This window comes from Cinclus cinclus, chromosome 1, assembly GCF_963662255.1.
Source record: "Cinclus cinclus chromosome 1, bCinCin1.1, whole genome shotgun sequence".
In the NCBI taxonomy this organism is placed as follows: domain Eukaryota; kingdom Metazoa; phylum Chordata; class Aves; order Passeriformes; family Cinclidae; genus Cinclus; species Cinclus cinclus.
This window is the reverse complement of record NC_085046.1, coordinates 4,423,876-4,440,193: the sequence shown is the minus strand read 5'-3', so window position 1 is coordinate 4,440,193 and position 16,318 is coordinate 4,423,876. Positions and strand designations below refer to the sequence as shown.

Genomic DNA, 16,318 nt, shown 5'->3' with positions numbered 1-16,318 from the left:
CATTTCTCCTCATATTTTTTCCAGAGTACTGTGAAGGACAGCTCCATTCACTCTCCACACAGACAGAAAAAAAGCAAGGTAGGAAATATTTAAGATAAGCACTGTTATCTAACCAAATATTTGTGGCCTGTGAGTGTGATCTAAATATGCACACAAGGCAGCCAGGAGCACTTACATACTGAATATAGCTATCAGCTGCTCAGCTGCCCTTCCCCACATTCAGAAGTTCTTCACAGATTTAAAAAAAAAAACAACCAAAACAAAACAAAAACCCCCCTTATTTTAAAAAGTGCATTCCAAGTACGTTGGCTCATGCAAAAGATTGGTATTTTTTACTCACTGCAAAATATGCTGATTTTGGTGTTCTGAGTGTGGGTTTCTTTTGCTAATGTTCAAAACTTATTTTTAGCCAGAACAATCTGTGTGTAACAGAGTGAAATAACACCGCGCACCATTGCTTTGAGCAACAACTAATAATATTCCGGGCATAACTCTGCAGACGTAACTGCACAGGCATGCCAAGGGTCAGCAGATCTGTTTACTGAAAGGAAAGCCACCAGGATTACAGTCTCTTTTAGACAATGATTAAAGGCTTCAGCCACCTTCCCTGTGGATAAATGCCCAGGCAGTGCAGGTTGTAGGTATTCAGTTTAGTGTTTGGTGCCCAGGATGCACAATCTGAGTGAAAACATTGCAGAAATGGAGGCTCAGAGGGAGACTGGACAACCACAGCCCACTCTGTTCCCTTCTCTACCAACATTGCTGTGAATGTGAGATGAGCTCAATCTGACTGAGTATAAACAGGTTTAACTTTCCTGGCCCCCCAGCTGTAAGTGTTACCCCATCTTCTGGTTCCTCAGCCTTGCTTTTCCTCCTTAGGCAGCACTGATCATCAGGCCTGCTGATTCCAGCAGTTTGCAAACCTTACTTAGCCTCCTGCCTGTACAAACCTGCAAGTCAGAATAGCTTTGTTTAAGTCTCCAACTGTGTAAATGTGCATCTATTCTTGTGCAAATGGTGATGTGGGGCACATTTCTGAGTTCCACAGAAGAAACCATTAATCAGATGAACTTCCTTCCCCATGGCCTCCCTCCTGAGCACTGAGTGGGCACCCCATAGTGCTACCAAAAGCCCATCATGTTACCTCACCAGCCAACCTCTCTGGCTCAGTTTGACACTTTGGTTCCTTCTCCCCATTTTCTTCTCAAGACCTCTTCACAAATAGCTCCTTGGCTTTCTCCTGCACCCAGATCTTTTGTTCCCAGACTCTCTGCAGGTCCTCAGCTGGGGACATGATAGTTCTGGACACTGGAGAGCAGGAGGGAGAAGTTAACTTTTCGCTGACTTCTCTAAGTCAGCCTTATCTTTCTTGTGGTCACTCTCTCTTGGTCACATAGTTCATATCGGGCACCTCTGTTGTGCTCTAGCTGGACTGAATCCTGGGACTTGTAGACTAAACACCTCACCTGGATTAGAGACCTCGCTTTGCTGTGAAACCAGGACTAACACCAAGCCTGGAGCGTGTGCAGTGATGTGATGTTTTGGAGTGCTGTGTGCTACTGAACCAAAGGTATGGAGCTTACTGGGTGCATGGATTTGCCCTGTTGGCTTTTCCCTTTGCCATTCACTCCATTAACAGCCAGGGGGATGGGGGGTGACAGGTCATGCTGACATTTAAAACTGTTTCCCCAAAGATGTCAGAAGCTCAGAAACCATCTAAAGTTGTCATCAAGAAAATGGAAGATGACTTACCTCCCCCTCCAGCCGTTGGCTCAGTCCAGGTCGTTGGTCCAGGGGGTCAGGATCTCAATGCACTCCCTGTGCCTCCTCCAAAGCAAGCCTTCTCCAAGTTCTACCAGCAGCGCCAGGTGAACGAGCTGAAGAGGCTCTACAGGCACATGCACCCCGAGCTCAGGAAGAACCTGGAAGAAGCTGTGACTGAGGACCTGGCAGAAATGCTTAACACCGAGGATCCCAATGCACAGGCCTCCGTGAACCTGGATAAAGTTCTCCCAGGAGAAGTTCAGTCCATGCGCTGGATTTTTGAGAACTGGGCGCTTGACTCCATTGGGGACCATCAAGCCACAAAGAAGCTGACAGAAGAAGAGATCATTCCAAGTGGGGATGTGAAAAGCACTTCCCTGAGGTTTGAAAGCCAGTCCATAAATGGATACAACCTGTCAACATCAGGCAAGGTGTCAGAAACAGACTTTGCCAGAGGGGATGTTCGCACTGCCCGGTGGCTCTTTGAAACCCAGCCACTGGACACATTAAATAAACTGTATTCAGATGAAACCGAGGTGCAGGAGGCAGTTCTCAAAGAGCCTGTCCAGGGAGGTGACGTGAAAGGGGCCAAACAGCTCTTTGAAGCACAGTCCTTGGATGCCATAGGACGCTGCTCCTCAGTGGAGGAGAAGAGCATCCTACAACTCAAGTCAGAAATCCAGGAGCTTAAAGGCGATGTTAAGAAGACTGTCAGGCTCTTCCAAACAGAGCCCCTCTGTGCCATCAGAGACAAAAGTGGGACTATCCATGAAATCAAGTCCGTCTGCCGAGAAGAAATTCAGAGCAATGCGGTCAGGACGGCTCGCTGGCTCTTTGAGACTCAGCCCCTGGATACCATCAACAAGGACACTTCCAAAGTGCAGATAATCCGTGGGATCTCACTGGAAGAAATTGGAAGGCCAGATGTCAGTGGCGCGAGGTGGATATTTGAAACTCAGCCTCTGGATGCCATCAGAGAAATCACAGTTGAAGAACAGGACTTCAAGGCTTCAACAGATTTTGTCACAGGGGCAGATGTCACTAAACAACGATTGCTTTTCGAGACCCAGACTCTTGACTCCCTGAAAGGAGAAGCTTCAGAAAGTGTTGTAGCCAAAGAACAAGTCATTGGAGGTGATGTGAAGTCTACACTCTGGCTCTTTGAAACGCAGCCAATGGAAACCCTGAAAGACAATTTTGAGGTAGGACGTTTGAAGAAAGTAGAGCTTTCAGCAGAGGAGAAGGGAGATGTGAAGCAAAGAAAACATGTCTTTGAGACTTGTCCCCTTGGCAGTATCTCCAAAGCATTTGAGGAAGAAATTCCAGCCACCAGCATGGAAGAGGTAGTGAAAGGGGACGTGAAATCTTTCAAGACCCTGTTTGAGACTCTCCCCTTAGACAGTATCAAGCAGGTTGATGCTGAGCCCGCCACCAAAGAAGAAGAGGAGAAGATTCCAGCTGGCAACGTCAAAGCCAACCAAATCCTGTTTGAGACAACACCCCTGTATGCCATCAAGGATAGCTTTGGCAATTTCCACGAAGTCACCTCTGTAAGCAGAGAGCAGATCATCAGTGGTGATGTGAAGAACTACAAGTGGATGTTTGAAACCAGGCCCTTAGACCAGTTTGATGAAAGCATCAAAAAAGTGGATATAATACGGGGGATCACAAAACAAGAGGTGGTGGCTGGTGATGTTAGGACAGCCAAGTGGCTCTTTGAAACACAGCCCATGGATGTCATTCATCTCCAAGCCACAGAAGGGGAGAAGCATCCCTCAGTGAAGAGGGAGATCTCCCAGAAGGGGGATGTGAAGACCTGCCGGTGGCTGTTTGAGACCCAGCCCATGCACACCCTGTATGAGAAGGCTGAGAAGAAGCAGGAGGAGGATGGCAGTGTGCCGCAAGCTGATGTGAAATCCTACACGTGGATGTTTGAGACTCAGCCCCTGGACTCCCTGAAAGGCCAGGAAGAGCAGTATTTGCAAGTCAGTAAGGCCTACAGTCAGGAGGAATTACAGGGAGTGGATGTCAAAACTGTCCGGCACCTGTTTGAGACTGAACCCTTGGGCAGCAGCACTGTCAGTGAAGCTGACCGGAAAAAAACCATGAGGTACTCCAGTCATGTGGAGTTTCAGTCTGGGGAAGTGTCCAGAGTGAAAGAGTTCTTTGAAGCCAAGCCCTTGGACACAGCCACCAAGCCAAAATCCCAGAAGGATGCTGGAACAATTGAAGCCGGGTCTGTGCACAAGTTCACGTGGCTCTTTGAGAACTACCCCATGGATACTCTGAAGGACAACTCTGAGGGCATCCAGGAAATACCTCCTGAAAAAGATGTCAAAGGGGGAGATGTTGGAGGAAAAAGGTTCGTATTTGAGACCTATTCCCTTGATCAAATCCATGACAAAGTGGATGAGACAGAACTCCAGAAGATCCAGAAAGATACCATGAGCAAAGCTAATGTCAAGTCCTGCACAATGCTCTTTGAAAGCCAACCTTTATATGCTATCCAGGACAAAGAGGGGGGATACCATGAGGTCACCTCAGTACAGAAAGAAGAAATCATGAAAGGTGACATGAAAGGTGCCCGGTGGTTGTTTGAAACTAAGCCCCTGGATCAGATCAAGAAGGAAGAAGAGGTGTTTGTGATTAGGGCTGTCACCCAAGAGGACATCAAGAAAGGAGATGTCCAGACTGCCCGCTGGAGATTTGAGACAGAGCCTCTTGACTCTTTCTCAGGGGGAAAGTTGTCTGTGCCCAGAACAGTGGATGACGTGCAGAAGGGAGATGTTCAGTCCAACAAGCAGCTCTTTGAGTCCCAGCAAGTGGGCCAGAAGAAGTACGTGAGGATGGTCAGTGTCAGTGACGTGCAGAGGGGTGATGTGAGGACATCCACTTGGCTCTTTGAGAACCATCCTGTGGACTCCCTGTATGGGGACGCAGAGAGAAGCTCATCCATGAGCACAGTGCAGAGAGAGGACAGCCAGAAGGGGGATGTAAAACGCTGCACCTGGTTGTTTGAAACCCAGCCCATGGACACCCTTAAGGACACAGAGGTGACGGCCAGCGCTGGGGCCCAAGAAGAGATCCCTCGCGCAGACGTGAAAAGCACAACATGGCTCTTTGAGAGCACGCCCCTGGATAAATTTAGTTCTTCTGAAGGTAGCACAGAAATAGAACTGAAAGAAAGAACCATGAAGGAGACTTTGGAGACCCTCTGCACTTGCCAGGCTATCCAGCATGATGGGATCCTCATTGAAGCTAATGATATGGAAAGTGTGAAGATGGTGAAGTACCAGCTCAGCAGTCCAGGAGCTCCAGAGATCCTGAAAGAGGAGATTGTGGGAGGCCACTTGCAAAGGATTATGCTGCAGCTCCTGCACAGGACCAATGTGGAAGCACAGAGTACGCTGGTGGAGGAGGACAGAGAGGGCAAGGTCAAAGTAAGCCCACTGCAGCTGCTGGACCAGAGTGAAGCCAATAAAGGCAAAGAGGACTTGAGTGGAGATGTAGCCAAGGCCTTACAGGGTGTCCTCAGTCAAGATGCCTCTATCAAAAAAGGGATGGTCCTACAAGAGACAAAGTCAGGATCACTGAAGATGACTCTCTACTCCCTCCTGTTCCATTCTGTCCAGCAGAAAGTCGTCAAGGGGGATGTGAAGTCAACAATTGGGAATTTGTTGGCTTCTTCTCAGGAGCAGAAAACAGCAGCCACCATCAAGCGTGAGGACAATGAGAAGGGAAATGTCCAACTTTTTGCGAGCTGCATTGAGAAGGGGGACCTCAGCTATCTGAGGAATCTCCAACAGGAGTCGGAGATACAATCCCTCATCTCTGCCCAAGCCGAGGAGGGGGCAGATGAGAGTGGCCCACAGGTTGTGCCGGGGGCTAACATACATGTCTTGCCAAATAAAGAACAAATGGAGAAAGTAATTGCAGGAGGTGAGCCAGGGGCTGTGGAGGGAGCACAAAAGGGATTTGTATGTGAAAGCACGGGCAGAGAGGGTGTGTTAGAGAGAGAGGCTGTGCATGCAGCAGGTGTGACAGGCACCACTGTGCAATGTCTTGGGAAGTCCTTGCCCACAGCGATGGGAAAGGAAGAAGTTCTGTCCGGAGGGCTTAAGGTGACTACAAAGTCAATCCAAAGGGTTGCAGATGCCAGCAAGAAGGCAGAGAAAGAAGAAGCCACCACTGTGCATTTGAAGGAACCAAAAACTGTGACACAAGGCACATTTCCAACACAAGTGACAGCTCAGAGGGCAGAAGTGGATGGGAAACAGCAGAGTGTGGTGCCTGGGCAAGCCAACCAGACTCAGACAGAAGAAAAGGCTCTGGGGACTGATCTTCAGGCTGCAATGCAAAGCCTGAGGCTGGCAACAGCAGAAGCAAAAAACATTCAACACCACGTTCAGAGCAAGTTCCAGAGGAACAGGGAGGAGGTCCACACAGCCTGCAGGCAGCAGACAGTCAGCTCACAGGGCACCATGACCCTTCAATCGACCGTACACCAACAGGACTCTTCATCCACCAAGCAGGAGAGCAGCAGCACTGCCACCAGGACCACCACCACCAGAGTCCAGGAGGCATCCAAGACCCACACAAGCATGTCTCAGAAGAGCATAGCATCACACAAAAAGGTCAGTGCTTCTGAGGAAGTACAGGGAGGACAACTATTGAGCCAGGAAATCCAAATAGTGCCCAGTAGAGATTTTAGCATTAAGGATGGCCTTTATACTGCCACACCTGTGAAAACCTATATAAACCCTTGTGTTGAGTCTGATTACAAAGAGCAATCAGTGCAAGAAGAAAGAGATGTTGGTGTCAGAGGGGATGTGCAGACAGCTATCAGAGCACTGCAAAGTGCCGCCACAGAACAGCGCCTGGTAGAAAAGGAGGACGTTGTCCGAGGTAATTTAAAGGCCACACTTCAGTCGCTGGAAAAATCTAACGTTAATGTCTCCAGAGGGGATTTTAAAGCTGCTATGATATACAGAAATGCAGGGCAGTCCTATTCTGTATGTAAAAAGAAAAATGAGACTCAACTCACTAGTAACGAGACTGCTGTAGAGGCTTCAGGGTCACAGGCTGATAATGACTTTCCTCCTCCTCCCCCAGTTGCTGTGATGAAAGCAGAGCATTGCCCACCCTCAACTAAAGCAGCAAGAGAAGGTTCCCCTCCATTTCCAACCAGCAAAGATGAAGCCCCAGGATGTTCTGCACTACTCCAGACCCCTCTTCCTGTTCCCCCTTCTCTGTCCTGCAAACCCAGTGACCAGAGTCCTACAGAGAAGCCCAGGACACCTCCAAAAACAGAAACTGCTAACCCACCGAGGAAAAAACCTGTTCCCCCTCCAAAACCTGAGCACCTTTTACATGAGGCACATTCTGCCTCTGCAAATAACAGCATAAGCAGATCAAAACCCATCCCTCCACCCCTGCCTCCGAAACCTTCAGGCTTGAGGGACATCAGCAAGCCAAGGCCTTCCCCCACAGAGCTGGGATTAAGCTGCATGGAAGTTCATGAACAATCAGGCTGTGAGGAAGTTCAAGCAAAATGCTGCAATTTAGAGACATCTGTGAAGAAGTCTGTCACAGTTCAGGGTATAAACCCTGAGAGAAAGATGCCAAAATACACTGCCAAGACCCCTCTTCAAATAGCAGAAGAAAGATACAAGGCCAGCAAAGGAGGACAAGGAAAGGCAGAACCAAACAGTGCTGAGACCTCAAAGCCAATGAAAAATGGAGTGCCTGGTTTTGAAGTCAAGCAGGGAATGATGAGTGATAAAGCAGCTGCTCCAAGGAGATGCCCAGGCAAGGTGGCTCAAAGGCAGATGGAGCTGCGCCAAGAGGAGAATGGGTGCTCTTCACTGTCACCTCCAGCCTGTCCTGGCAGAGCACAGGCACAGCATGTGCCAGGACAAACTGAGTCAAGCACCTGCCCTGTGGGTCACAACACCCCTCCAAAAAGAGGCGATGGCACTGCACAAAATCCCTCATCCAAGGTGGAAAGGGAAAGTGTATCTAATTCTTATGGATTGTGGGATAGTCAGAGAGTCATGCAGCAGGTGCATGAGAGGAGGCAAACGTCTCATTCAATGTCCTTCCACCAGCAGTCAATGAACTCCTTTGAGGAGCACCAGCAGGGAAATAGCAGGCAACTGAAATGTCCTGACAGGGAGGCAGAGACCCCTGCCCAGGAGAAGCCAGGAGTTGTTATGAGAGAAAATAAAAAGAGAGAAACAGAAGATGAGCGTCGGAAGAGGTTGTCAGTACACAAAGAGGAGATCATGAAAGGCAATGTCAAGGAGGCTATGGAGATCTTTGAGAACCTCAGGAGACAGGAGCAGCTGCAAGAGATCTTAACCCGAGTGAGGGAGTTTGAGGAGGAGACAAGCAAAGTGGATGTGAAAGCTCTCAAGAGCTTCTTTGAGAAGGTCCCTGAGTGGGTTGTGCGCCAGAAGGCCAAACAGCAGGACCAGGCTTTGGAAAAGGAGGATGCTGAAAGTGCCTCCTCAGTGGATCTGGTTTTTGAGGACCTGGAGCGAGCAAGTGCTGAGATTCTCCACCTGAAGGAGCAAACACTTGCCCGCATCCAGGACATCGAGGAGGCCATCAAGAAAGCTATTTATTCTGTTTCTAGTCTCAAATCTGAGTCAGACATTGCTGGGCTCTCAGGGCTGTTCAAGGAGTCTCTGGGGAGCGCCCAAAGCTCTGTGAGCAGTAGCAATATCCGTAAAATCAGCATTGTTTCCAGCAAAGCCAGGCAAGAGGAAGTCATGCAGGAGACACGGGAAGCAGCATCTGTGGAAAGTGCAAAGGTGGCAGAAAAGACAGAAGCAGCCAAGGCAGAGCTAGAGGTTCCCCGCCTCATTCAGTCTCGTGTCAGCTCTCCCTCCTCACCTTCCTACATCTCCATCGAGTCTGCTGCCAGGAAACCAGCAGAATCACCCAGGACAGCACATTCCCCCCAGGATGGCCCTTCACCAGACTGTCTTGACTCTCCAGGAAAGAGGGATGTTTTTGCTCAGAACAGTTTTAGCTCCTACAATCACACCTCAGCAGGGTCCACTGGGCACGACACAAAACCCTTGGAGAAGAGGCCAGACCCCGTCCAAACAAAAGCTGGGCTGAGCTCCATGAAACAGCACACGCCTGGCAATGCCAACCATCCAACCAGTGACAAAGAGAAGTGTTCTCTGGACAACTCCAAAGACAGCTGCCACTGTGGGATGAAAAGCAGCTTTTCGGAATACCGCTCCCTGAATGTCCCCAGCCCACAAAATCCACGGAGGCAGAAGAGCATCTTGGAGCTGCAGACAGGGCCCGACGGGTCCAAGCTCTACGGAGCCACCCGGACTGTCATGGAGCAGTATGAGGAAATGGACCAGTTTGGAAACAAAATCATCACTTCGTCCACCACAGTCACCAAGCAATCCGAGACACAAACATCTTCCGCGTGTGATGTGGTTTCTCATCCCCAGTATGAGGTATCTGCCTCACCTGTGTTTCGGAGGTACCTGAAGAGCCCAGGTGAAGACTTCCACACCAATGGGAGTTTTCAGGAGCCAGGAATGGTCTTTGTCACCTTTGGCAACTCCAAGCCAAAGAAATAGGATATTCTGGAGAGCAAGAGAGGATTGTGCAAGACAAAAGAGAAAGGCCACGATAAACATTTCTCCTGTTTTATCCACATTACACACAGGGATTTACCTACACCCTAGGGACTTCTCAGGGTCATTGTCTCGGTGTTTGCACACAGACAGGACAAGTGGAGCCTGCCTTGACACTGGACAACAGCCCTCACCTGGCCAACACAACAGACTTGGTGCTCCACTGCAACCCAGAGTCCTGGCACTGTTAGAAGCACAAGGGAAAAATCCATCCATGGGCACCTTAGGGTACTTCCCCCTAGAATGTTTGGTGGGGTTGGTTGGAGGTGTTGGATTTGGCTTCTCTGAACTGCAGAAGGAAGAATAGGTAGGATCAATTAAAGAACCAATCCGGTCATTGGCAAACAAACACCTTCTTTTTCTAAGAAGGGCATCCTACACACATACACACACACACACCCCATATATATTTATATATATGTGTGTGTGTATATATATATATATGTGTGTGTGTATATATATATATACACAAGCTCATATTGATGGGTGGGTTGGATAGATTTTCTCTTAGCCATTAAGAAAAGAAAAGGAAAAAAAAATCTTGAGTTGTCACTCTTGGACTTGGGGGAGTTATTTATCAGTTTGTTTTTCAGTTCCTGAAAAGTGTTTGATGATACTGGAAATTGTTAAGCCAAGACCTACAGCTACTACCAATGCCATTCCCCAAAGAAAGATGCTATGAAAGATTCTTGAGTCAGAATGGTTACTGCTTTCTTTTCTTTATTTTTAGAATTGTAATTTATTATTCAGTATACACAAATCCCTTATTTTAGATTTTCCATGCTTTCCTACGTGTTTACTGTTTAAATTCATTTTGAGACTTTGTAAAGCAATTTTTCTTATTATTATGACTTTGTTTTGTACATTCTCAACTCAAGATTTTAGATTTTTGTGGCTTTTTTTTAATTTTAACTTTTATTGCTGCGTTCTGATGGTAAACTTTACCTCTAAAAATACTTCAGTCTGGTCGAGTTTCTTTTGCTCAGTGCTTTTTTCCTCTGAAAAAACCTAGAAATCATTTCTCGATGGACTAGTTGAATCACACATTGAGAGCACTCTGAGTCTCTGGAGGAATTTAGTCTACCTCTGCTTTATGGTGTGGGTGGATCATCAGCCCTGAAGCAGCGTGTTTATACTCTTATCTGAAAAATGAGTCCAGAGTGATGCAGACCCCCCCCCCCCCCCCCCCAGTCCAGGGTTCTGTGTAGGTGTGTGGAGCCTGGGTAGGATGGGTACACCAGGAAAGGTCTGGACACTTGTGTGTATCCCTTTCCCCCACGGGAGAAGGCAGCTGAGATGTTGAGCCCCCACAAGCCTTAGGAGGAGGAGCAGATGGAGATCCAGCCCTTACTCACTGCTGTGCCTCAGCTCACCTCTAGCTGAGCTCAGGACTGGGTGGGTGGTGGGGAGTTTGCTCCAGGCGTGGGGAATGTGAGGAGCCCATGGAGGGACCAGATGGTTTCTCACAGAATCACAGCATACCCTGAGCTGGAGGGGATCCTCAAGGATCATGGAGTCCAGCTCTGGGCCCTACACAAGAAATCCCCCAAAATCCCACCATGTGGCTGAGAATATTGTCCAAACACCTCTTGAGCTCAGGATGGTGCTGTGACCACTTCCCAGGGCACCTGTTCCAGCCCAACCACCCTCTGGGGAAAAAACTTTTTTCCTGGCATCCAACATAAACCTCCCCTGACGCAATTTCAGGCCATGCCCTCAGTTGCTGCCACTGGCCACCCTGTGTCCAGTGTCCCTCTCCAGTGTCCTCACAAGGAAGGTGGGACTGCAATGAGTCTCCCCTCAGTGTTCTCCAGGCTGAACGGACCAAGTGTCCTCAGCTGCTCCTCACACAGCTCCTCCTCAGGTCCCTTCACCATCTTTGTTGCCCTCCCTTGGACACTCTCTAATAGTTTAATGTTCTTCTTGTATTGTGGTGGCCAAAACTGCCCTCAGGACTCGAGGTGAGGCTGTGGAGCTGTGTCCTACAGCCTGGCTCAGACTTAGGCTGCCAGCCTCTGGGGCTGATTGTAACTCTTCTGACTGATCGACAGGCAGACACCTAATTGCCCAATCCATCTGTTTATCTGACAATGAGACAGTAACTTCATTTAAAAAATAAGTAAATTTTTACAGTTAATATTTGCCTTTTTTCCTCTGAGGAAAAAGAGCCCACACCAATGAATTAGGAGCAGGACACTGGAGAGGAAGGGACAGTTCAGAGTCTACCACTCCATATCCTTAAGCCCATAGTTCGGTTTTAAAGAGTAGTTGTCATCCTGCATTATGAACATCTTGTTTGAGGTGTTCTAGATCACACTGGAGTTCTGCTTCCTCCCCAGAAAAGAGATGCATAACCAGAATGCATTGATTTACATCTAGAACCCCATCAATTTGAAAGACATGCCAAAAGAAGAATAGGGACATAACTTTCAATTCCACACTGAAGGCTGAGCTGGAAGAGCAGAGCATAATAAACTGAGCAAATCTATTTTCAGGCAATCAGAAAAAAATAACTATTTAGACCTTCCCAATTCCTTTAGTAGGAACAGTTCAAAAAACAAGGGAGAGTTAATTATCTGGAGATCATCTTCAAAATTTTTTCCACATTCCTTTCTTCTCCCTGTTTGTTTCCATCTCAGCTTCCATCACACATTTGTTTTCTTTCTCTTGAAGGACAACTTCAAGGGCAATTTTAGTAAGCTGCAAACAGGTTGTTTGGGGAATGAAAATTACTCCACATAAATTCAAATAAACCCAAATACCCTGCACTGCCACTGCTTAAAAATACCAACCTTATTGATAGTGTTTCTGGTTTTACACGGTTTCTGAATGTCTCAAAGAGCCATTTATGAGGCTAAGATCATTTAAGATGTGTTTCTTTCATGGTATTTCCATCATCTATGAACTGAAATATGATGAGGAGACAGATACTGCGTTATTTCAGCACCATACATGGTTCCTTGAGACACTGAAACTACTGGAGAGAAAAAACAAATGCAAAGATCTGAAACTCAAACACAAGCTGAAGGATCAGTTCACATTCCCTGCACTTCAGACTTTGCAATAATAAACCAGCAGAACACATACAAACTTTCAGATCCCAAATGATTTGTCACAGATTTTTTGTGATTTCAGGGTACAAGACATGACATTGTTCACTGTTCTTTGCCCTGGGGGGGTCTCTGCATTCTCACACAGTAGATATTTTCAAAAGTGAGCAGGGTGGGAGAGTTATATGGACCAGAAGACAGTTGGTATTGTCAGGACTGGACTTCCTTGAGAGGTCAAAGGACAAGTTCAGCTACCCTTTGGTTCTTTTGCAGCAGTGGACAAGAAATTTGAATTTCATTTGAAATGCCCACAAGAAGTACTGCCCTTCCCAGCTCAGTCAGACACTGGCCTCCCTGAGGACACTGAGTCTTCAATCTGAAAGATTCCTGATCACCATGGAATCACAGAATCATTAAGGCTGGGAAAGCTCTTTAAGACCATCGAGTCCAACCATTAACCCAGCACTGCCAACCACTAAACCCTGTCCCCAAGAGCCACATCTACACAACTTTTAAATCCCTCCAGGCATGGTGACTCCACCACCACTGCCCTGGACAGCCTGTTCCAATGCCTGACAAGCCTTTCTGTGAGGACATATTTTCTAACATCCAACTAAACCTCCCCTGGCACAATTTGAGGCCATTTCCTTTGGTCCTATCACTTTCTACTTGGGAGAAGAGACAACCCCCAACAGGCTGCACCCTCCTGTCAGGGACTAGTAGAGAGTGAGAAGATGCCTCTTGAGCCTCCTCTTCTACAGGCTGAGCCTCCCCAGCTCCCTCAGCTGCTCCTCACAAGCCCTGTGCTCCAGACCCTTCCCCAGCTTCTCAGCTTGTCAGTAACACAGGTGTTTTCAGGCTGACCTCTGCTGCTATATAAAGGTTTTAATTCACACAAGGAAAAAAAGGCAACAAGTGATAAGCCGTAATCCAGCTGCAACTTTCAGCACTGCAGTAATCAGCAGTGTGCTGGAAGAACATTCCAGAACACCCTGTAACTGCTTTTCACAGAAGCCTTAGGATAATTTCCTTGCCCACAGTGCCATTCAGTTGCTTCTAATCACTTCTCTATCTTCCAGACCATTAGGAAGGCTTGTTCCTGGGGCTATACACTTCTGAAGAGAAGGAGTGTTTGCCATGCATCAGACAAGGAGCACTGAAAATAAATCCTCCTGGAAAGAGACCAGAGTCCTCTATAAAAGGTTATCCCACAGGGAAACACTCTCCAGGAGTTGAGACATTCATTCCCAGTTCAGAGGAGAGAGATGCTGCTTGTTTCCTAAACAGCTCTGCTTCCTTTTTTGTCCATGATTAAAGGAAAGCATTTTTTTTCTTATATAAGACAGACATGCTGAATTACTCTCTTCTCTGCCAGGACACAGACCCTTGTTCTGGGCGAGAGCTCATCACCATCAGAGGAAGTTCTGCAGTCACGTTGGTAAAATTCACCTTGCAAGCAGATTGATTTTGTACAACTGGGCGGGCCTATTTCAGGGTAGATGTTTTAGATACTTTAGAATCTTTAGAATACTGGGAGTTTAGACACCAATTACTTCTGTATTCACTCACAGACCCATGGTCTGCTCTGTGCAGAGGACTGGGAGAGCAGAGGGGTGCTGGGATAATTTCAGACTGAAGGAAAGACAGGGATTTTGTTTGCATGCATCCCTCTAGAAGGAAGAAAGAAACCTCAAGATGTTAAACTCATCTTCTTGAAAGTGTTGTCACAGGAAAACAAAGATGATTTGGTCTTAATGGTGCGTTCAGACAAATGGAAATTAAAAGTTAAAAGGTTAAAAGGTTAAAAAGTTAAAAATTGCTCCCTCAGGTCTCTGTTGCAAGTAAAAAACAATGTTTTGTTCCCTATCTTGTTCTTGTTCATATCAACTCATCTCTTGAGATACAAAAACATCTTTCCTGTTTCATAGAAGCACAAAGCCAGAGAATATTTTGTATTGGAAGGGACCTTAAAGTTCATCTAATATCAAAGCCCTGTCATGGGCAGGGACACTTTCCACTGGATCAGGTTGCTCAGGGCCCATCCAATCTAGCATTGAACATTTCCAAGGAAGGGGCATGCACAGTTTCTCTGGATACCAACTTGTTTACTCTGGTCACAGCCAAAATCTGACCATCAGCCACCGCACAAGAGAGCAGAAAGTAAACTTTTATCTGAGTTAAGAATGCTGCAAACCAGGGTAGGAACATATGGAAAAAAAAAAACCAAAAAAAAAATAAACACCAGAGGGATCAGAGTGCCCCAGCAAAACTGTAACAAATAAGCTCCCTACAAAGAGGCAGAGGTGCCCTGATGTCAGGGAGTGTCAGTACCCAGAGCACTGACCTGCCAGAGTTAGGCTGGGCCCAGCTGTGCTCCTTCTGGGCTTCTGGAAATACCTGCATTTTCAGATTAACTCACCAGCTAGGCTGAGCCCCTGCTTTGCACCGCAGATTCTGCCACTGCCACCTGCATCTTCTGGGTCACTTGACCGTGCAGAATACCTGCAGCTATTTCTACAGCTGGGCTGATAGCCAAGATTTCCTCTCTCTCTCTCTCTCCCCACTAATGTGGCTGGTGCTGGCAATGTTCCAGAGAGATTCTCTGAGCTTTTCACATAAAGAAGTTTGGGGAATCAGGTTGGGGCACACAACACAATCCAAGAGAGTAAACACAGTGGAGTAAACCACCAGATCCATGGAGCTGTGGAAGCTTTACGCTGATACGAGCTACCTTTCCTGGGTTTGGACTATGTCTGTGTGAGCAGCCATAAAACACCAGTGATTCCAGGAGTTGCACAGAGTTTTTGAGTCAGAGCAATATTTCTCACCTCACTCAAGGTTTTTAAATTATTCAACTGAATGAATCATTTACTCTCAATCAAATGAACACATCTTTTCTCATCAGAGATCCAAGGGTGTTCTGTCTTTCTGTTCTGACCGAAAATTAACACTGACCTATCCAAGATGACTGGCAAATTGAGTCAGACAGGAATCTGAACTCTCACAATAGATCTGCAAGAGAACAGCAAAGAAACACAACGCAAGCAGGAGATTCAGTAAATTACCTTGCAGGTAATTCTAGGTGGTCATGATTCAGTTATTTAACCTCAGTCTCTCCTTCTTCAGCCCATGTTGAAAGAAATGTGTGCCTCGTGCCTGAAGCCTGTCTACCCCATGGAGAGTGTGGTCACTGACAAGGTCTGTATGCACCACTGGTGTTTCTGCTGCCACGTCTGCGGGAGGAAGCTCAGGTGAGTGGTGGGACTCAGGTGCTTTAAGGGATGCCCAAATAGTTTCCATCAAATTTGCCCAAGGGTAATTCTGACAGAGCAGGACTCAGGAAATGAGAAAAAGGGCAGGCAGTTTCCCTGATTCCATCTGCCTCTCCATCACTGGAGGCTGAAGCCTGCCCACCTCAAGCCTGCAGACACCTCTGGATCAGGAATCTGCATGGGTGTTGGTTCAAGGATGAGCTGAAACTACAATAAATATTTACAGTTTGGGAATACTGATAGGAGATGTAGTTGGAGGAATCATATGGGTGCCTCCTATGGTCACAGAATCATTAAGGTTGGAAGAGGCCTCTAAGATCATTGAGTCCAACCATTTACTGTCCACCACCAAATCATGTTTCAAGCATCACATCAAGCCAGGTAGGTTGGAAGGCACCTCTGGAAGCCTCCACCCAGCCTTTTCAGGCCCAAGGAAGGCAGGAGTTCAGGAACATGCCCAGGAGATGTGTGAATGGCTTCAAGGCTGGAGGTTACACAGTCTCAGCTGGGGCCCTCTTTGAACATCTGACCACCAGTGCAAATGGTTTTTCTTGCGTCTCATCAC

The 16,318-nt window shown here is 47.3% G+C and overlaps 1 protein-coding gene across 1 annotated transcript; it reads left to right on the top strand.

The window, feature by feature from the left end:
- The first annotated feature begins 1,694 nt into the window (after nt 1-1,694).
- Nucleotides 1,695-9,374, top strand: XIRP1 (xin actin binding repeat containing 1). Its single transcript, XM_062493589.1, has one exon. It carries the CDS (start codon nt 1,695-1,697, stop codon nt 9,372-9,374), a length of 7,680 nt encoding a protein of 2,559 aa, XP_062349573.1.
- The last annotated feature ends 6,944 nt before the right edge of the window (nt 9,375-16,318 follow it).